The following is a 23307-nucleotide window of genomic DNA, read 5'->3' on the forward strand; positions in this document are numbered from 1 at the left end:
CTATACTCCCTTTGAGATTCTAAGTTGAACAAAATTCTTTTGGAGTATATCCCTTTTATCATGTTCTGATATCTTCTGAAAATGGTCTTGTGATCACTTTATATATAACCACATTCTTCTACTTTTAGCTTTTTCGTGAAGTGCTTATTACCTTTTCTGGATTATCTTAGTGAGAACAATTATAGCTATTTCCTTTCTCATAGTACAAGATATTATAAATTATTATGATCACACCAACCCATATATACAAACATAAGGGTACCCTTCTTTTCCTTTGTTCTTGTGTGATCCTTATTTTATTTGATTAATCAGTGTTGTAATTGGATTTTGCAAGTGGTTCAATTCAACCCCATAATTTATTCTTAGTCTCTTTGTGTGGCTTTATTGTTTTAGTTTTTTTCTACATTTCTTGTAATTGGATTTCTTGCTCACTTGGTTTGTCTAATGTCATAATTTCTATGTAAGCTAGTTTTCTTCTAATGTATCAGTATTCAGTTCCAACCTCACTTTGTTTCACTCAAATCATTAGTTTCAGCGTGAGTCTTAGTTGAATTCGTTAATATTTCAGATAGCCGACCTTATTCAGTGGGATTTAGGTTTGGTTTTTGTTGTTGTACCGGAAACAGCCTATTCGCTTGCGGGGTAAGATTCTCTAGAGGAGTCTCGTGCACTCGATCATCTTTTTGTTGTTGCTGTTAATTTCTCAAATCACTAGTCTTTAGTGTTCGATTTTTTCCCAATGCATTCTATAAATTTCCCTCTTCGTTGGGAGAGCACTGGAGACCAGTGGTGGTATGCATCACCCATAGATTGGGCTGCTGCAAATGGCCACTATGACTTGGTTCGCGAGCTGCTTCGAATAGATAGCAATCACCTTTTCAAACTCACTTCCCTGCGCAGAATCCGGCGCCTGGAAGTTGTGTGGGATGATGAACAACAGTTCAATGATGTGGCCAAGTTTCGGTCTCAGGTGGCCCAAAAGCTGCTTCTAGAATGTGAATCCAAGAGAGGGAATAAGTCTCTCATTCGCGCAGGCTACGGTGGATGGCTAATGTACACTGCAGCCTCAGCAGGGGACTTGGATTTTGTTCAATTACTTCTTGAAAGGAACCCTCTTCTGGTTTTCGGCGAAGGCGAGTATGGTGTCACTGATATACTCTATGCTGCTGCCAGGAGCAAGAATTGTGAGGTTTTCAGGCTGCTATTTGATTTTGCAGTGTCTCCAAGGTTTCACACAGATAAAGGTGGAACATTTGAGGAGCATATTGGGGACATTCCTTCTGTTTATAGGTGGGAGATTACGAATAAGGCTGTTCATGCTGCTGCTAGAGGAGGGAATGTGAAGATTTTGGAAGAGCTTCTTCAAAATTGTTCTGATATTTTGGCTTATAGAGATGCTCATGGCTCAACTATTTTACATTCAGCTGCAAGCAGAGGGAAGGTTGAGGTGATATTCTCCTCATTTTGCTCTCTTATGATCTTAACATTTCTTTCAATCTTATCAACAAATGATTGGTGCTAATGCTATTTGTATTCTTGTCTTTACCTTGTTTTATTTTTTGGTACTACCAAGGGTATCTTCTCATCCTTTTGGATAAGGAACTAATCTCTTTCACGGTACGTGGCTACCCCTCCCAACCAGGGTCGCTCCTAGGAATTGAACCCTTGACCTTTTGGTCATCCTGAGATCTAGCAGAGCCTTACACCACTAGATCAACACCTTGTTGATCTTTACCTTGTTTTTGTTATTGCCACTTTAGGAGATGGCTGTTCTGATGTAGTAGTGGGGGCATTATAATACTTTTAGGCATATAGTATGTTTTGTTAGATATTAATTAAACTTAAACCTAAGATGCTTTGGGTGCATGATATGAAAAAAACATACCTTATAGAATATTTGGTATAAAATAACAATTGAATAAGAACCTAGATCCCTTTTTAGCTTCCCAAGTTATGGTACTCATGGAGGAATATCATCCCTCCTTGCATTTTTCATGTCAATTATTGTACCATTTTCTTTTACCTCACTAAGGATATATAAATTCGTGATTAATCACGTGTATTGAATAGTTAGCGAGTTGTTTAACCAATATATTTGTGGTTAATGGTTAACCCGTTAATATCCGATACATGTGATTAATCTGGGGTGAAAGAGGTTTATTAAAAAACAGTATGAGATGATAATTTTCGTTTGCATTATATATGAACTTGTTCACACTCATGCAGGTAGTTAAATATCTTACAACATCCTTTGACATGATCAACTCCACAGACCACAATGGAAACAGTGCTTTACATGTGGCTGCTTCCAGGGGCCAATTATCTGCAGCTGAAGCTCTAGTCACAGCATTTCCGACATTGATCTCTCTGAGAAACAACACTGGAGAAACCTTTCTCCATAAGGCTGTTTCCGGTTTTCAGACTCCTGCGTTCCGAAGATTGGATCGACAAGTTAAGCTTTTGAGGAAATTAATAAGTGGAAAGAATGTTAATGTTGAAGGAGTTATCAATGTCGAGAATAATGATGGAAGAACTGCTCTTCACATGGCCATCATAGGGAACATTCATACTGATCTTGTGCAACTCTTGATGACTGCTCCATTAATAGATGTGAATATCTGTGATGCTAATGGCATGACTCCACTTGATTATCTTCGGCAACGCCCAAATTCGGCTTCATCGGATATACTAATCAAAAAGTTGATCTCAGCTGGGGGAATGTTTGGTTTTGAAGGTTATAATTCAAGAAAAGCCATAGCTTCACAGTTGAGAATGCAAAGCATTGGTAGAAGTCCTGGAACATCATTTAGAATCTCAGACACTGAAATACTTTTGTACACAGGTATTGAGAATTCACCAGATGACCATGGAAGTGGTGGAAAGAGTTCATCTTCATCAGAACACATTCCATATGACTCGGCTGCAATGAATCACGTCTCAACCGCTACGAGTAAAAGGCCGAATTCTGTAAGCTATGCTGCAGCGAGGTTGAAAAGAGCACTTCAGTGGCATAGGGTGAAGGACAAGAAAGGTGAGGGATCTAAGAAATCTATGGATGAGGGGTCATTGGACTCATACAGTAAATGGAATAACAACAACTCGGATGAATCTCCATTATCACTGAGGCAAAGATTTTCGAGTTCGAGGCCATCGACACTTCCTAACAACAAAAGGACTCTATCTGTGAGGAGTCACCAGTCAAGTCCAAATGCCAAAAAGAGATTTGCTTCAGAACTAGTGCATGGAGTAATGCAATCCATGCCACAAGTAAAGGTTTCTGGTAGATCAAGGTCTAGTTCCTTTTCAAAATCAACAACTTCTTCGCCTAGATCAATAGACGATAAGCAAAAGGGTGCTTACATCGATAACGACATCGCTGGACCATCTTGTTCAAGATCAAATCAATTACCTGATGATGATGAATCACCAAATTCGGCAAAGAGAACTTCTATTAGTAAGAAATTGAGGGGCCATTATTTCTGTTTAAGGTCAAAAACTTAGTTCACATGCATCAGAGAAGCCAGAGTTAGAAAGGTGATGTTGTTGCAGTGGCTTAATCTTATTCCTAACCAGATTAATATCAAAGAAAGAAGGGAAAAAGCTGCTTTATCAATATGAAACTACCCTATTAAGAGTAACTAACAGGTTTCATAGTTATAAGTTTTATAGATTATATCTTATTACTTAAGATTGGTTCATCCTCAGCCACATTTGTTATTGGAAAACTAGTGTGTTTGACATGAAATTATCTCAATTTGGTGCCTAGTTATGTGAGAACTAGCATTGGCAATGCACTCATTAGAGCTTTTATATTTGTTGTCAATGTATTCCATGTTAGATGAGTGACTACAAATCATTCACAAGAATAAGAGAATAAACATATGTCCCCATATAAAGGGAGCAAACAAATAATTCTCTTCAATCTGATTGTATTATTGCTTTTAATAAATGTTAAGCATGTTGAAGAGTGAAAAGTGGAGGAGCCATTACTTACAATTTCATGATCTGGGTGCAAAGTTCTATGTATCAATGATTTTTGCTTCCAATGATGGCTTAAAAACAAGAAAACTGAAGAGCATTGATAACAATATGAAGTGTTTCTTTAGCCTTTAGACATCAAGTTAAAGTGTGTTGAGTATTAACCACAAGAACTTGCATCCTGTCAGAACTGCAGTCAGCATCTATCAAAAGGCGGAAGACAAAAAAGTACAGTCCGATGCACGAGCTTGTCACTCACCTAGTAGGGTATAGCCATAGTCACATAATACGTTATACTATGAGTATGTGATAGGCTACTTTTCAAATACATTGTATGGGAGATATATACTTAATCAATACACTATACTTTTTATTTTATTCTATGTTATTACTTTTCGATTTTATATCTTTTGATGTTTTAATTTGTTCATATTATTTCAATGGTGGTGTGTGAGTCACCCAACAACACCTTCTTATCATCAACATACGTGTATGTTTTGAACATAGCATGGTCAAAGCAAATATGGCGCGATGTGCCAGTATCTACCCACCATCCATCAGTTCCTCCAACCATAGTGATCTCAGATAATACAACCACAAATGGCTCATCAACCATGTTGGCCTATGGAGGATGATCCATAGGATTATTTCTGCACTTTTGTGTCATATGACTCGACTTCCCACATTTGAAGTAGATGAACAGGTTGCCAGAGTCATTCTTAGTGAGTGGCTTAGCATATTGGACATTTTGGGGTTCCAATTCTTGTTTCGACTCGTGTTCTTAGCCTTATTCCTACTGCGGTTCTGATTCTTGAAGTTAGTGCTAGAAGGCTTCAGAACCACACATGAGAATTTCTTCTTAGTGTTATTGTTAGAGACAATCAACACCTCATCTTTCTGATCTTACTTACGAAGATGAGTGATCAGAGATTCCAAAGATATTTCTTTGGTCTTATGCCTCAGAAGGTTTTTGAAGTCCTTCCAACTATGAGACAACTTGTCAATTACGACAGCCACTTGAAATTGCTCTTCTAGGGGCATACTCTCAGAAATGATCTCCTGAGCAATTTTATGAATCTTGTGGGACTGAGACTCTACTGATTTATCATCAGTCATATGATACTTGAGGTAGCGACTAACAACATATTTCTTAGTCACAGCTTCCTCAATATCATATTTTTTCTCAAGTGCATACCAAATTAATCTGGTAGACTTGTATGAGATGTAGTAATTATAGAGATCATCATACAACTCATTCAGAATGAAGTTCTTACATAAGTAATCATTTTCATTCCAGAGAGCTATTTCAATTTTCAGAATGTGGGCAACATTTCTTATAGTGAGGAAAATTTCATCTTATGTTGCCAACGTTTGAAATTTGTCTCGTCAAATCGAAATGTCTTGTTCAAATCATAGTTGTTCGGTCCAGTAATATTATCTATGAATATCATTATAGTATAACAGTCTTAAAATTGTTGTTTGCATAGCTCGCAACAATTCTGAATATCACAAGATAATCTTTACTAGCTGAGTCACGATCATGTCACCTTACTACTAGTGTCAGTTCTCGAAATCTCACTTTGGCTGCATATGCCAATTCTCAAGTGTCACGAAAAGAAATGGGGAAAAGGTTGCTGGAAATGCGTCGGAGGAGTATCAGGGAGGAGAAATAAAAGTTGAGAGGAAACACCTTCAACTTGAGATGCGAGTTATAATAAGGGGATGATGCCTCTATTTATAGCTTGAGGCCTCCAACGAATCCCTCATTCGACGACCCAAAATGAAGGCCAAATCTCAAACGGTCGAATGATCTGACGGCTAGAAACTTTCTCCATGCGGATCACTATCCAAGACCAAGATCTTCTCCAACCGTGTGGACTAAGTCTCACAGGTGTGGCATGCGTGTGTTGACTTGGTCAACACATGGTCCAAGCCCAAAAAGGCCCCAAAATAAAAATTTATTTAAAAAGAATGATAGGTCCGAACCCAAGCCGAGTCGAGCCGGACGGCAACGGCGGAGGTGGTGATGCGTGTGTGGAGGAGTTTTGTTTGTGTGAGTCTTCACCCACCCACAAAACTCATTGTACCCCTTAGGGCACACCCAATGATGAAACTTAAGGGTTATAAAGCCTTTGAATGTTCCTCCTCTAAGCAATATGAGATTAGTGAATTTTTTTATTTCACAAACTTAAAAGTCATCTTAAATGGTCTCATTAATACGCATTAAAAGCCACATTAAAATTCATCATTTTCAAACAAATTCCAACAACTATTCATTTATTTCACCGTCCATTTCTTTCTAATTCAGTTTTTGATGTGCATTAAATGACTCATTTTACTCAAACTATATTAAACTTTTATATCATTTTATTGATTTCTTAAATTATGTTTATAACATTAAACATCAAAAGTTTTGGATAGAATGAAATTAGGGATGACAATAAGAGTGGGTAGTGCTTTCTTGTGCCATGCTTGCACTATTTGCAAGTACTCACACGTATAGCAAGTATTCGAGGTACCCAACGAGTTTTTAAGTTTAAATATATATTTATATATTTTGTAATAATTAATATATATAAAATAATTATTACATAATAATAAAATTTATGTACATGTTAAATTTATCATTATATTTCAATTACTAATGTTTATTATAAAATAAAATAAAATAAAAATAGATAATATATAATTATAAAATAATAAAAAGTGTAATATATATAAATTATTTATTAAAAAATAAATTTATAAATATGCGAATATCATGATATTCGTTCTCACTCATAATTTATTTTTACATGTACTTATTATAGATATTTTAATGGATATTCATGAGTATGAGTTTGTTACTTTTGTCATCTCTAAATGAAATATATTTTTCCATTATTAGTTAAACAGATTGAATCAAGACAAAGTTCATATTTTAAGAATAAAAATTAGTTAATAAAAACCATATGTCAGCCCACAAAATATGTTTTTTCAATAATAATAACTTAACTGAACAGTGAGTTTTGATGGTTTTAGTTTTAGATTTTTTCTCCTTCTCTAATCTAGCAGTCATGTTTCTACTTCTAGTTCTTCATCCTCTAGTTCTTAATTGAACGATGAACCTTTTATGTTTTCTCGTTCTTCATCCTCTAGTCATGGGTTTTCTCAAGTCATTGATCAAATGGTGAAGAACCACAAATTAGTTCGCAGTTCAAATGGAATATAGGTCAATTATGTGACTATGATTCTATTAATTTAGATGCATACTAACTTTAGTTAAAGTGTAAATATCACTATGTGTCCTTCATATGTGGCAAACAAAACAAGTAAAGAGAAAATCTAATAGGAGTCTCATATTGATATTGAGTAGAATAACAAATTTTATGTGGTACTTAAGTTATGAGAGTTTATCCCACTTAATAAACTAGTCTTTTAGGTTTTTATGTGTTTAAATCCTAACAAAATCATCATCATAGTATCACATTGTTCACACCTCATACATGGTTTATAAAAAATAATTCATCATTAGGACTTCAAGTATCATGTATAACCAACACACATGTTCTTTGACTTCAAATCTACATTCAGATACATACATATACATGTAGTGTTTATAAAAATAGTGAAAACCCAATAAAGACCAAATTTGATTCCTAAAAATAATAATGTGGTAAAGTAGTTTTTGAAAATTTTATTTGAGATAAATTGGTTCTTGAAAAATAAACTCATCAAATAGTCCTTAATGAGAGAGTGATAGAAATTTTCAATGACTATTTTAGAACTTAATTTTATTCAGAAACCAAATTGTGGGAAAAAATACCTCTTATATAAATTACAATATATACATTTATTAATATATTTCTTACTTATAAACCTATCTACAACATATTTATATGCCTTGGAAATAGTGTTCAAGTTGTCTTATTTACCATTCTTTTTTTCATAAATATGAAATTGGATGAATATATAATGTTGAAACAACTAAATGTATTATTCAACCTAGATGAAAGATATGCCATTATTATTTATATAATTGTAAACATATATATATATATATATATGAATAAAAACCATTTTTAATTATGAGACATGTTAGGTCGATTCATTTTTATCTCTTATATAATCTTATATATTAATTACGTTTAATATTTAAACTCAGACTTGACCATAAAATCGACAAAGTATTATATAAGAATTCAATTATAACCCGACTAAATTAGATTAAGGGATAGAATCCTCCACTCCCCAAACCATTCATATCAAAAAAGAGCATAATCATGTGTAGCTATTTATAGATTAGTGGGACAATTAAATAAATAATTTAACTTCCACATGGAGACAAGAATATTTTAATACTGTCATCACCCTTTGCAAGAGGCCACGTACCCTATCTTTTCCATGAATGTAGGACACCATCTCCAACCTCATTGGCACTCTGCCTCAGCCGTGGGACCAATCACAACGCCCTTTGATATGCCATTTTCTGACAAGGACCACTCAATGTTGAAAATTTAGGTAATCAAGATCAGATAGGAATATCTTAACTTAGTCATAACATGTTTAGGTGTACCTTGTAATAAAACTTACCATCTTAACCAAAAAAAAAAAAAAAAAACTTTATATATTATCTATGTATTGACAGATTTAATAAGAGAATAATATCTATATACATAAAAATTTATATATAGTCAATATATTTCATACTATTTATTTGTATTATTTTTATTTAAGAGTTAATAATGATTAAAAATGAATGGTATATGATACAATAACCACGTAAAAAATAGAGATAGCAATGGGTACGCAGATCCATGGGTACCTACAAAAAATACTCGCAATGGGTCGAGTGTAAGTTCATGTTTTTAGACCCGTAGGTAATTGAGACCCGAGATTTTAAGATCCGTTGTTAGATGGGTCTGGGTAATGAGGTAGTCAGACCCACGGGTACCCAGACCCACTCTTCCTTCTTATATATATTGTTAATTCATAAATGTGATTGTTATATTGTTAAAGATTGTTAAACAATAATGTCAACGATGTTATATTATTAAGTAGTGATGTGATGTTATGTTGTTATTTTATATGTATAATATAATATTTTGTTGATCGACGAATTCTTACTAAATCAATTTTATATCATAATATTGAAATAGTCAATTTAAAATGTGTTTAAAACTTTAAATATTTTTTATAATTTTTTCCATTGTTAATTACCTAAATAACATATAAGATTATATGAAGTAAACACATAATTACATAAATTATTCACAATTATTTGAATGTTTTTGAATTTGTGGGTATCCACAGATCTGCTGGGTACCCAAGAACTCATGGGTAGCAGACCTGACAGGTATTAGCACGGGTCTAGGACGGGTCTGATCCAAAAATAAAGAAACAAGGCGGGTCCAGGTAATGCACAACCCAGACTCATCCAAACTTATTATAATCCTCAATTAAAAAACTTTTATTCTATGAGCAGGCACACCTTTTTCTTACCTTAAATGTATCTACAGAAATGTTTTCTAAAAAAAAGCTAACTAATATTCTTAGAACATCAGATCAAATATGAAAAAATATATGCATTGAATAGAGTTAAAATATTAAAAGTTTTAATTAAAAAAATTGATTTAAATCTTTTTAAATATTTTGTACGCTAATTTTAATATAAAAAAAACCCTTTCTATAATTCCTTATAATAATTGGTACTTCTTTGGTCGTTGTTAAGTAAAACCTTCTATCTAAACGAATTTATTGCAGTATTCGTTATATAATCACTTATTTAACGTGTGGGTTTTATATTGTAGTCAATGGTAAAAATAAGATTAAATTATTTTAACCTCTGGCTAAATGGATTGGTTTGTAAAATACTTTAAAGGTGGGATGATACCTGTTCTTTCCTAGAACACAAATGTATGAAACAATAGTTGACCAGTTGTTGAGGATGGAGAAGAGGAAGGACGTCGAAGTAGCAAGGTGATGTAGAAGAGCTGGACCCGTCGGTGGAGGTACCTGAAAAGGTTCTCCGACGATCAAGTCAGTGTATGAACTCAGTGTTAAGTGTATCGGAATATGATAATATGAAGGTAGAAAGTAATAGAATGAGTAAATGCTAGAGAATAGAGAGATTGAGATACTTCCTGTTGGTAGAGGCTCCTATTTATAGAGGGGAGAGCTGACTTTTGGGCTCTTGGCATGTAGTGCAACACGTGGCTGACCAAGGGTATTGTCGGGGTTGTTTTTTCCGTGTCAGGCGGTCTGCCAGGACCGTACTCTGTGCCACTCTTGTCTTTTAGCCTGTGGCTGGTTTGGTAGCCGTTCTGCCATCTGTCTGTCGTGCTGGCAGGGGTTGGTGAGGTACAGAAGGCATGCCAGGGGTGTCTCTAAGGTCAACTCTGGTGGGCCAATCATGCGGGACCTACCTCGGCGACCAAGCATGCGTCTCTTTGGTTCGCCAGGTAGGAACAGTTGCCCTCAGTCTACCAGGATGCTGGGCGAGCATGTTGGGAGACTCTACACGAGCCTCGCACGACTTGGATTACCTGTGGTGGAACAATACCTACTTATTTAATTATCATAAGATATGTTTATATGAGTATGGCATGATTTTTATGGAAATATAAAATATTACCTTATATAGGAAATTAAGTTTCCAATCGGGTATCAGAATGATAATATCTATATATAATAAAAACCAATAAACTATTCAACGTTACAAAATTGGTTGAGACTGACCATTTTGACCAGTTAAATTGGATATCTGGTCGGTTTAAGCCTTCCACCTGACCAGTTTTGCATAAAAATTAAGATAATTCGAATCAATTTGATCGATTTAAGCCTAAAATTATTGATTCAGATGGTCGGATTGACCGAGTTAATTAAATTTTGTTTTATAACAACCAAAACAATATCATTTTGAAATGAAATAAAACAAAATCAAATGCTTTTCACTTATATGAAGTTATGTTTATCATTTTTTAACCTAATTTCTAGCAAAACCTTAATTGTTTAATTGAAGTTTAAACTTACATGTGCGTTTTTGTTGCAATTAAAGTATAAAACTTATAATGATTGATGAAAACACTTATTTGTGGTATTTGTCGTAATGAAACCTTATTTGTTAGTTGTATAATTAAGTTTGATAATGTTTTTAAGTTGGAGTATTGAATTATTAAATAATATTAATTGTTATCATGAATTTGAGTTATTAAGTTGGAGTATTGAGTTTTTAATTTTTTAATATAAATTGAGTCAATTGATTCAATTACTAATCCACTTATCCAATCAATAAGTCATTAACCTAGCTAATACCATAATTGATTATCTAAGTTTAATAAAATTGATCAAATTATTTCTTTCATAGAAATACTACCGCAGAATTAATATTTAACAATCCACATTCAAGTGTGTTTATGTGTTGAACGCTGTTAAATATAAGGTGAAAGAGAATTAACGAAGCTCATTAAAGAAAGCGCGGTTAAAAGTGTTATCTTTAACAACGCTTATTGAAGAAAACACTGTTAAAGATCATACTTCATATATTTAACAGTCATTTTTCACTAAGCGCTGTTAAATGTATTATCTTTAACAACACTTATTTAAGCAAAGTACTATTAAATGTGTTATCTTTAACAACACTTATTGAAGAAAGCATTGTTAAAGATAATAATTCATATATTTAACAACACTTCTTCAATAAGCGTGGTTAAAGACAACACCTTCAACAACGCTTGCTTAACATTTAACACCACTTATTGAAGAAAGCGCTGTTAAAGATAACACCTTTAGTGAGCGGGAATTTTTTCAAATTCAAAAACAAAACATCACATACAATAATACACATATCAATCAGTTTATTATTTCTCTTACTTGTCTTTTTCTCCATGATATTTTTTCTCTTTTGTTTTTAGTTTTTCTCTTCAAACAAGTTATCGGTTTTTGTTTTTTCTCTTTACGCATAAGGTAAATCGTTATCTTGTTTTAGCTCATTTATTTCTTTTTGATTCAGTTTTGATGTTTGCATTTACACCATAAATAACAAGTCTTTATTTGTTGTGAAGTTATGCATCTATGATGTTCTAGGGTTTTGCATATGTTTCACTAGTTTAGAACATAATGTTTGAGTATAATGGTAAATATTCTCTATCAATTGCTGCTAATTTTGTATTTTTCATAATTTTTGCAATTTGTTTATAGATGACATTTTTTATTGTATTTGCAACTTGCATTGATCATTGAGGAACACATGAACACTATGTAAGGACTTACACATTTGGAGGAGAAAGAATGAACAATTTGTGTAAGATCTCATTACTAATTATGTTATTTTATATTATTAGAATCTATTAATGTTGAATGTAGCTGAAATCGTTGGTGATTTAACAAATCTATTATAAATGTGGTGGAGTTGGACATGTTCGTCATGTATTTGATATAATGTCTGGAAGAGATATTGTCTTATTTAGAAAGTAGACATTTAATAACATTTGTTTCGGTGAGCGCTGTTAAATGTCTACTTTCTGCATCGCTTCAAAAAATGTTGTTAAATATAACCTCATGTACTACTGCACTCACATAGAAAACGTCTCAAAAGTGCTATTAAATAACAATTTTAAGCGCTATTGTTTTACTATTCTGGCATATTGTATTTTTTCTGATGAGTTGCGTCCTAGCCCCCTAGGGGCTTATTAGAGTCAATGTAGATCTTATTATAGCTCTATAAACGTTTACACAAGTTCTTATGTTCTCAAACCAGGCATTGCCATCTAAGCTACCAATTCTCACAACCTCAACCAGCATGACCTTAACAACCATTGTAATATCATTACTGTCACTATCATCATTATCGTCACAATCAACACTACCTTGATCAACATCATCATTACTGTACCAACATCAAAGAGGACCTCCACCTCGACCATTCTCCCTATGCTATGGTTGAGGTCGTCATGAGACAATACGAATAATTATTAACACAATAACAATTACCATCCCAACTATCCTCCATGTAGCGCAGGAATGGTGGAGACCAAAAAAATGTTAATATATTTTTTTTAACTGAAATCCACACATCAAAACTAAAATTGAAAAAATTAAACTATTTTTGGTATTTGAAATTTTCAAAAACTTAAATTTGAAAACCACACAACCCGGCCTTGATTTTTCATTATTAAGATAGGGCATTTTACAATATTTTTTAGTTAGGGGGTAATTTTTCTCTGTTGATTAACCTAATGATTTGAATATTTTATCCAATGTTTCTATTCAAGACTATATGTTTATAACTCAAAAAATAAATTCAGATAAATTATATATTACCTCTTTGTCATTAAGCAAAGAGTTTAGTGTATGATTGGTAATTATTAAAATTTCTAGATACCATTGTACACAAAATATTCAAATTTTCACTTTTATACATTATTGTAAACTAGATGTACGTATTTTCACTTTAACCAAAATTTTAAGTGGATCATGTGTCACAAATTAGATTTTGTATACGATAATGATTATAGCTTAATGATAAAGTGTAATGTGTAGTTTATCTTAAGTATTAAAAATTAAATGGTGACAGTTACAATTTGTTTTATATCTCAAGTCTTAACTGTGACTAACCTCTTACATTTTAATAGAAAAAAGTTTATAAAACACTCTAAACATTGTATTTTTTGCAAATATTTAACTAATTTTTATTCATAATTACCTCATAAACTTTAATTAATGGTGAAATTGATCATTGCATAAAGATAATGTTAAATTAAAAGTAACAAAAAATACTGTAATTTTATATTATTTATATATATATAACAATATTATAACATTAGTGGCTTTTAATTCATTGATTTACTTATTTTCTTCTTCTCAATCAATATTATATTTCGATAGTGGTTTTCTCCTGATATCATCGTTCACTAACTTGAATTGTTGCATTGATAGTATTGTAAGTCTGATTGTAACGATTTCCTTGTTATATATGTATAGTTTAAGAATATATTTATCTATAAATCAATTTCACCAAATAATAAAATTTAAGGAGTAATAAAGAACAAAAAATAGTTTATAATACCTACTTGTAAAAAACATAAAGTTTAAGAACTCTTTGCACATTCTTTTGTAATCTTTTTTCATAAAGTAGTTATAACACACATCCTCTCCAAAAATGTGGAGGCAAATGTTTTTTCTTTTCATGTTTTCAGTGACAATAATATAATTTCATTATAAATAAAAAATAAAAGTATCATTACATGTTATATTTTATTTGTTATTATATCCGTCACTAGCCTCTCGAGAAAATAATCCTTATACACACTAAAAGTCTAGCACCCCACATGAGTGAAATAGTATGAACAAAACAAGACATGTACAAAATGCTTATGCCTATCTTTTCTATTCTATATTACAAATAAGCTAAGTAAGTCTCATCACTCATGCATTAAGATAACGACATAAATATTGATATGCAATATACTTTCCCACATTATTTTTAATATGTCTCATAGTCTTAAGAGACAAATAGTTACACACTTAAATGTTATAGACACAGAGCATAGAAGTACTTTTCATGAGTACTAACAAGTTTTCATGTTTAGTTATCAATATAGTTTACTTCTTCAGTCCCAATAGAAGACTTAGCTCCTTACTTTATTTTAGAATTAACCCTATTATATATTAAATCATTCTCGAAACAATCAAAATAACGAGTTAGACGATGCTGAACTTACTTTCCAATATCGACCCTTCTTCGTTCATTCCCCCATTCTCTCACTTATAACTTGTTAGAAACACTCACTTGTCCCACCTTTTTAAAATTTTCTTCAACATTAGTAGAATTTGAATAATAATACCTCTATGATAGAAATGTATATGCATATATATTATTTGTTGTTGTTGTTGTCTCTGTAATTTCAAAGACCCAAACTGAGAGCAGCTTTCACGTCTAGCCTCCATGCAAACCCACCTGATTCTAATCTCAATACATCACATGGAACCATCTTAGTACACTTCTCATTCCGCCACGTGTACTGCAGTCTCACACTACAGGTGAACGACGGGTAAGAATAGCAACAACGCCATACACTATTATTCTTCACCTTCAACAAAACCACCATTTCTGGAAATGGTTCTTTCTTATCAACTATCATTCTCTTAAACGCATCGTTTAACCAACGAACGTTCCAATAACCGTCCGATAAAAAACCTGGACACGTGTCAGTTTCTAGATTCATCAACTTCTCTCTGTCCGTACAACCTTCTCCACCTTCTTCAACCATGCACGTGCCTGTCACGCTCTCCACCGTCACCGACGACTCAACCACCGGTGATGGATCTAGAGTACTACCGGAACTCACGTTCGCCGTCATACACAGTGGTTTCTGATTTTTATCAAGGATCTGGATCTTCTCCATGGTTAGGTTAAGATCAAGGCTCTTACACCATGAATCTCCAACGAGAGATGATTCTTCTTCAGGTTTATCATTCTCCGGCAACAACTGCAACGTCATAACCGCAACACCATCTCTTGATTCAACCAATTTCTCTGGAGATTTATCGTTATTCTTTCTCAAGTATCCATTATTCCTCCGAACCCTAACGTACTTCCTCTTCACTCTTTTCCCCGAAACTGAACCATTGATTCGGTTCACCTGAACCGGATCAATTGAACCGTCGGAAACCGGTTTTGGAGCGATTGGTCGGTACCGGAGCATTATCGTGTTTAGTATTCTATTATCGTGAGGAAAACCTTCACGTGATGACACGCGCCACATGTCTTCACTGTTCATGATCACAGTTTCTGATAATGAAGGTTTTTGTGTGGATCTATCTCTTTCTTATTTCTCTCTCTATTATCTTTTTGATAGTTAGGTTCTTCTATCTTCACTTTCTTTTCTTTCTTTGAGAAAAAGGTTGAAGGGATAATGATAACGGTAGCACGGTGGCTGGGTCAGGAGCCACCACGTGTCTAGGGCAACATAGGATATTTACAAATTTTCTATATTTCCTTACTAAATTAAGAAAAATTAAACAGATCCAAATTGTGTTCTACAAGAAAATATTAATATTTTCAAGATGATACTTTAGGGATTTGAATCATAAACTTGGATAGTTATTTGAAACATGGCCAATCATCAGCCATTTCAAATAATTGAGTTATATGTCATAGATAATAATGTTAATAATATAAATTTATTTAATTTATTCTTATATGTAGTTTAATAGCTGATTGAATTAATGTACCATTATATAAGTATCATCACCAATATAATAATGATATACTATTATAACATTGATTTTAATTACTTTTTGAAATTACCTTTATACATATTTGCACTTATTATTTTCATTTAATTAGTTTATAAGTGTGAATAATTATAATTTTATAATATAAAATAATTAATGTTATTGACAAAAAAAAAACAATGAAAGACTCATAATCACTCAGAATAGTAGTGAAAGTTGATTGGTTGATCTATGTTATTAGGGTGTGTACATTTTTCTCATAATTTGTGTTATTTCATGTGTCATAAATTATAATTCATAAAAATATTTAATAATTAATTTTTAACTTAAATATTTTTTTAACTAATCATAATTTTATAATACATATTATGGTACAACAAATGTACACTAATAGTGACCCTGAAAGAAAATGGTGTTGATCTCGGTATAACCATTGGTCTGATTGAAAGAAAGAATAACCAATGAGAGTGAAGAAGTTGTCCTGCACTTCTGGAAAGTGATTGGGGTACGTGTAATATTCTCAACTTTCATGTCGAAATTTCCAGAAACTGTACACGTGTTAACAACCCTAGCAGTAGTAATGAGGACAAAATTATGATATTTTGTCCCAAATTATTTCTTGAACTAATAAAAATATTTATATTTATTAAAAAATTAAATATTAATTATTTTGTTTATTTCATTTTAATATTATTAATCTATATATAATTTGGGACATTAAGTCTTTCTCCTATCTGTATAAGTATTATTATGCCTTTGAAACAAATACATTATTGTGTAGGGTAACTACATTCATTTCCTTTTTTTTGATAAATCATTTATTATGTTAAATTCTTATTATATATTATAGAGAAATCTATATTCAAATAAATTATAAATAATGTATTAATTGTTTTAAAATTTTACACTCCTAAATATTATATTCAAAACAGTTATGAACAATGTTAACAAGACCTAAGATGTTTGAAAGGTAACAAAGATAATGTTAAGGTTTTTTTTATAGGAGAAGAAATTATATTGAAAGATGCCAAAGTTAGTAAGACCAAAAACAGCTGCAAGTTACTGCTCCTAGTTACATGAAATTCCGAACATCAGTAGGAAACAGAGTTACAAAATTATAATGCCATAGAACATAGTATAATTATTTATTAATTAATATTTAAATTACATATTTTCTATAGTCTTATATATTTAAAGTTGTGCATTAAAATTTCATCTACACTTTATTTTTTTGGTTCAAAAGGTGATCCATACTTCCTTGGTCAAAACATGGGTAACATGATATGAGAAAAGAATGATAAGAGAAAACCAAAGCTAAAAGTTTCTAATATATTATAACATGGTATAAATTTGAAACATTAATAATCAAAATTGTTAAATAAAAAGATGAAAAAGATGTAAGAAATCTAAATAAACCTATTAAATAAAGAGAGCACATCTGATATCCCACAACTTATATCACTTCATTTGTCATCCATTGTAATCAGTTGGAGAAAATATATTTTAGTTAAAAAATTAATTATTAAGAATTTTTCTAATAATTACAAATCATAGCACATGAAGTAATACAAATTATGGAACAAAAGATATACTCCCTTAAATACAAAAACAAGAAAATAAAAGAAACAAATATATGAAACCTTACCAATAGTAATCTCTTTCCAAAAAACCCAAGAGAAGATAATATTTATTGACTATATATTTTTAGTATAATCAAGTGTTTCTCATCACCTTATGAGTAGTGAACTAATTTCTTTCGAGATATGCGACTGTCCCTTTGAATAAGTTTTGTTCATAAGAATCGAACATTGACATATTGATCTAGATGGGAATCGAGTAAAATTTTACACCACTAAATTAACATCTTGTTGATATCCATTAACCATATATCATTATCATTGGAATAACAATTTTTTATATAATTTCATCACAAAAACCAACCATTTAAATGGATAACTTTTTAACTACATAAAAAGGCGTTGTTACATCATGGTTCCAAAACCAGTCATAATTAGTCAGGCAATTCACAAGGTAACTGGGCAAATAAGATTTGACTCATGCAGTCATGATCATGCCTGAACAATCGACTAAACTAAGGACATGACGATAATGACAACACATGGCAAGGTCAATAACTGCATAACTATTGATCTTTGCTACAACATTGTCACTCTGCCTGAACAACGCAAAACTATGTTATAGAACTGCCACGCCACATGAATAATTGATAGGGCACATCATAAGTGCACGATTATATCGTCAAGTAATAAAATATTGATCTCACGAGGACTAAAAAATTCTTTTAATTATAACAATTAATTTATACTTAACTCAAAGATGAATTAAAAGTGAATTTAGAGCAATTGAACAATTGACAAGAATAATTATGAAAATAATAATAAAAAATGAAATCTAATTTAGGAAGAGTTTCCACGATAAGGATTACTACTGCATTTACACTTGTAAATCATTGTTTTGCTCCTTTTCAAGAAATTTAAGCTATGAGGGTGAATTGCTCTTTGATATGTGTCATCCTCTCTCAAGCTCTGACACGTGAACTCAATTGAAGTTTCACTCACTCTCGTGGTACGATTATTAATTGAATCCATTACTTGGATCTTTCTATCTGGCTTCGTAGTAACCCAAGGTGAATTCTAGAGACCCCCGAGAATCCTAAGACTACTCTCGTGAATTAGGATTCTAGTTTGAATAACTGAATTATCGAATAGTTGGGTTCACCTCTCGGTCATTCCCCAATATATCTAACATGTGTAATATGTTGGTAAGACAACTCACACGAATAAAACTAAGTTTAATTATTCAAATCACAACACTCAATGAAATAGAAGTAAGAATAAGTGTATATTGAATGTAAAAGGGCATAGCCCCAATCCTAGAAACAAAGGGAATTACTCACTCATGATAGAAAAGAGAATACCAAATTATAAATTAGAGAATGATAAGTAAAGTATGTTCAATCCTTGAGGGTGAATCCTCATTTATCCTAATTACAAAATATTGGGCTAAGCCCAACAAAATAAATCTAAAAAATAAGAATAAAATATAACATACACGACTGTGTGTGTGGCATCTTCACTTCAAGTTGCTTCTCTTCTATCCAGACTCCAAGGCGATTTCTTTTGGCCCATCAATTGGTTTTCGCATAGACTCAACACTGAATTTCATCTTCTTGCAACCAATCTCTACTTTTTTGGCTTCAACAAATCTAAACTACACAACATATCCAAAAAGATCTGCTGAATCCAAACAAAGAGAAATAAAAGATAAAAACAATCATAAAGCCCTAATTATGTCCTAAAATGCAATGCAAATGTAGCAAAATTTCACACTCATCAAATCTACTTCAGCTTATCTCTTTCTTGACCTCAAACAAGTATTATGTCTAATTTTCACAATCATGTATAAGTCACAATATAGAAACCATGACACAAAATAACCAACAATCTCATGATAGGTTTTAAATAATCTAGATATTAAGACAAGACAATTACAAACATATTCAATTCAAGCTAAGTCTTTGAATCATAACAATTACATGAATATATGATCAATCTTCTCTTATCAGTCACATGTGTTTAAAAGTCATTATGTTTCTCTCAAATTTTCATTAAAGTATATTACCATAGACTTGATTATAGACCAATTGCCACTGATTGTATTTGAATGCATTCAAAAATCAAGAGGTCTTTAAATGATTATAATGAGGCCAAAGTGAATGATTCTATGTGAGATAAACAAAGAAATGGTAATTCAAAAGACTTACAATGTTTCTCAAAACACTTAAACTTTTTAGACATCCAATTGAAGCATTGAAATTCTCTTTATATGCCTTACTTTATCATATGATCTTTTTTCGATCAACCTTTCTCTTTACAACACAATTTTTTCTCTCTATTCTTTTTTAGTATACTTTGTATTTTTATTTATTTATTTATTATTTTCTAAAAGAGAATGAATGATTTATTTTTTCTTCTTCACCTTTTTATGGATTCTTTCATCACACATGTTTTTCTTTACATTTTTCATTACTTCAACCAAACATCACAAATTACCCCAAAACCCTTATTTAAGTAGCTATGAAAAATCATTAAAGTTCAGGCTCAAAAGTGGGCAACTAATAAGTTTTCAATGTTTATAGCAAGCGGTTGAAGGTTAAAAGAAAATATTATAATTGCTTCAATCATTTTAATACATACAGACATACTTCAATCTTGAAAATATCACAAATCAAGTTCTAGAATGTACAATCATAACAAATTATGCATTCATGAAAGAAAAAAAAAGGTTTTTAATGCAATTATCAATTTAAATTAGAACATTTATTGTGTTTAGCCCAAATTTCTCATAATTGACAAATCTAATGTCTTTCATGTTATTATTCTATCAAAAGCTTTTTTTCAATGGGATCATAGATCAAAAATCATCATTTAGACATACTTTTTCATTTAAAACTTTTTTATTTAGAGTAGACAGACAACACATAGAACAAATCAGAGGATAATTAAGATATGCTAATACATGATAGTATGTATATTCAACCTAAAAAAAGATTAAAATTTATACGGTATGCATGACATGAATGAATTATCTAAATGCAAGACCCATTCAAGCTTAGAAATTTACATTATCTCTAATGTAAAAATCTAAACAATAAGAGAAAGAAAAAGAAAACTCACGGGTTAGTAGGAAGTGTCCCTGACTTATGTGCTAATTATAAGCGGTCGACTTCATTAGATGTAATGGAAGTATTTGCAAAAGAAGGGGGAAAGTCTCAAATGGCATATATGTCCTAGATCGACCAAATGCAAATACTCATTGTGAATAGGGAAACTAATAGGCAAAGTCGTGTTAGCAATTTTCCATGTAATATTTTGTTTAGAGTTCGTGATTTTTTTCCCTGTACCTTCAGTGTGGGTTGCCTCCCACGAAGCGCTCGTTAACGTCATTAGCTTGACGGTTGGTACTTACACATCACACATGATCCCATGAACTCATACCCAAGGGTGGAATGTTTTTACTTTCGTTTTAGGTGTTTTCCATTTCTTCCGATTATCAAATTTAGGTATGACCATCAAGCTCTCCTCATGCGGGTTGTAGGGAGTGTTGAGATTGCATGTATATGTTCACTACCCTCGACCACTTCCTCATCAAAATTCAAAGTGTCACCTACCAGCATTCTTCTCTCCGAGAGATCCTCATATTTCACATTAGGCACTTTCTCCCTTACCTACATGGTTCAATATATCAACCATACAACATGAGTCCTAAGAGAAGGTTGTTTAATAGATTTAACAATATCAAATTCAACATTTTCATCCCCTATGGTTAGAGAATGTTTTCCATTTTTAACATCAATTATAGCACCAAATGTAGCAAAAAATAGTCTACCTAGTATGATTGGAATTTGTGCATCTTCTTCCATCTTTAGTATTACAAAATCCATTGGAATGAAAACTTTCCTAATTTTGATAGGAACATCCTCCAAGATGCCTATAGGGAATTTAACTGACATATCCGCTAATTGATGTGATATAGTAGTGAGTTTTAGTTCACACATGTCCAATTTTTTATACATGGATAAATATATGAGACTCACACGTGCCCATAAGTCACATAAAGCATGGTCAAAATAAGTGTTACCAATTAAGCACGGAATAGAGAAACTACTAGGAACTTTTAGTTTAGGAGGCAATTTATTTTGAATTAAAGCATTGCACTCCTCAGTTAGAGAAATTGTTTCATAATTCTCTAGTCTTTTCTTTTTAGATATAATATCCTTAAGAAATTTCATGTATGCATGCATCTCCTATAGTGCATCAGTGAATGGAAATTCAATATATAATTTCTTAAGGATATCTAAGAATATTCTATATTTCTTTTCTAACTTTGCATTTGCAAATCTCTGGGGAAAAGGAACAGGTGGTACATATGGTGGTGAAACTACATACTTAGATATATTTTCAGAATTTTGTTCCACTTCAGAGAATTGTGTCTCAATATGTTTCTCTTCCACTTGTGTATCATTCTCAGTTTGAGGAACATCCTTGAGTTCCTTCTTACTCTTTAATGGGATAATCTTACATTGTTCATTATTTGAATTTTTTTAGGACTGTCATAGAAACACTCATGTTTGCCTATTAAAGTTGCTAGCTTGTTAGACAACTTGTGTTTCTAACATTTTTTCATGGTCAGATTTTCTATTTTAGAATTCAAATTATTTAACATATTTGAAACAATTTTATTAATTGTGATTTGACCCCCTTGAAATTTATTAAGGTTAGCAAGTAATTTTTCCTGACCTTCCATTATTGTTATAAGAGTGAGATCAATAGGAGAAGATTGTACATGTGAGAACCGTGTTGTAGGTTTCCTATTACCTTTCTCATCCTAATGTTGATGATTTAAAGTGTTGTTGCTCCTCCAGAAAGGTTGGGATTGTTCTGCTTGTATGGTGGGTTGAATAGTTGTACATTCATCTCCTTGTAGTCATAGTAATTGCATGATTCAAGTTGTTCATTGGCTCAAGCTCCATGTACAGGTTCGGTGGATTGTGTGCATTCAGACCACTCATGCCCTTTTGTTTCACATCCCTCACATGTTGTAATTGTAAACCCAATAATATTAACATGACATTTTTCCAGATTTCCAAACCTTTGAGAAAGATTCTCCAGTGTGGAAATTACATTTTCTATTTGATTTCCTAAATATTATGCACCAGAGTCTCTCTTTAGATGATGTCTCATCTCATTCGCCCATTGGTGATGATTGGAAACCACATTCTCTATGATCTTTGAAGCAACATTAATTCCTTTTTACGTGAAGGTACTACACCTTGGGATAAGAACCCCTTATCCCCCCAGACGTACTAATTGAGGAACCGGGTAAGAAAACTCACGATTACTGCTGAAGAGTCCAAAAATTATTGTGATGGAAAGTCTAGCCCACTTTAGAAATTCTGAACCAACATCCAAGGTGGAATATCATGATGAGGGCAAACTTCAATCAACTCATTTAATCTTTCTCATGCCTTAGCAATTGACTTCTCATCCTTTTGACTGAAGTTTTTGATGAAGTGCCTATAGTGCACAGTTT

General features: G+C 32.2%; 2 protein-coding genes across 3 annotated transcripts; one reads left to right on the forward strand and one right to left on the reverse strand.

Annotated features, from left to right (window-relative positions):
* Positions 433-3798, forward strand: LOC109347436 (serine/threonine-protein phosphatase 6 regulatory ankyrin repeat subunit C-like). 2 transcript variants are annotated; one of them, XM_019587291.1, is made up of 3 exons: positions 433-1447; positions 2227-2349; positions 2392-3798. In XM_019587291.1, the coding sequence occupies exons 1-3, from the start codon at positions 740-742 to the stop codon at positions 3499-3501; spliced, it is 1941 nt and encodes a 646-aa protein (XP_019442836.1). In that variant the 5' UTR covers positions 433-739; the 3' UTR covers positions 3502-3798. The 2 variants fall into 2 exon arrangements, with proteins under 2 accessions (XP_019442836.1, XP_019442835.1); XM_019587290.1 differs by having other exon boundaries at positions 435-1447; positions 2227-3798.
* Positions 14390-15825, reverse strand: LOC109347140. The gene has a single exon (XM_019586863.1). It carries the CDS (start codon positions 15735-15737, stop codon positions 14862-14864), a length of 876 nt encoding a protein of 291 aa, XP_019442408.1. The 5' UTR covers positions 15738-15825; the 3' UTR covers positions 14390-14861.

Source organism: Lupinus angustifolius, chromosome LG05, assembly GCF_001865875.1.
Source record: "Lupinus angustifolius cultivar Tanjil chromosome LG05, LupAngTanjil_v1.0, whole genome shotgun sequence".
NCBI classification, from domain to species: domain Eukaryota; kingdom Viridiplantae; phylum Streptophyta; class Magnoliopsida; order Fabales; family Fabaceae; genus Lupinus; species Lupinus angustifolius.

Bases quoted from the DNA above. Each gene is read 5' to 3' on its own strand.
- LOC109347140 (XM_019586863.1), bottom strand. From the start codon at position 15,737: ATGAACAGTGAAGACATGTGGCGCGTGTCATCACGTGAAGGTTTTCCT.
- LOC109347436 (XM_019587290.1), top strand. From the start codon at position 740: ATGCATTCTATAAATTTCCCTCTTCGTTGGGAGAGCACTGGAGACCAG. The intron at 1,448-2,226 runs GTGATATTCTCC...ACACTCATGCAG, and splicing joins CAAGCAGAGGGAAGGTTGAG to GTAGTTAAATATCTTACAAC.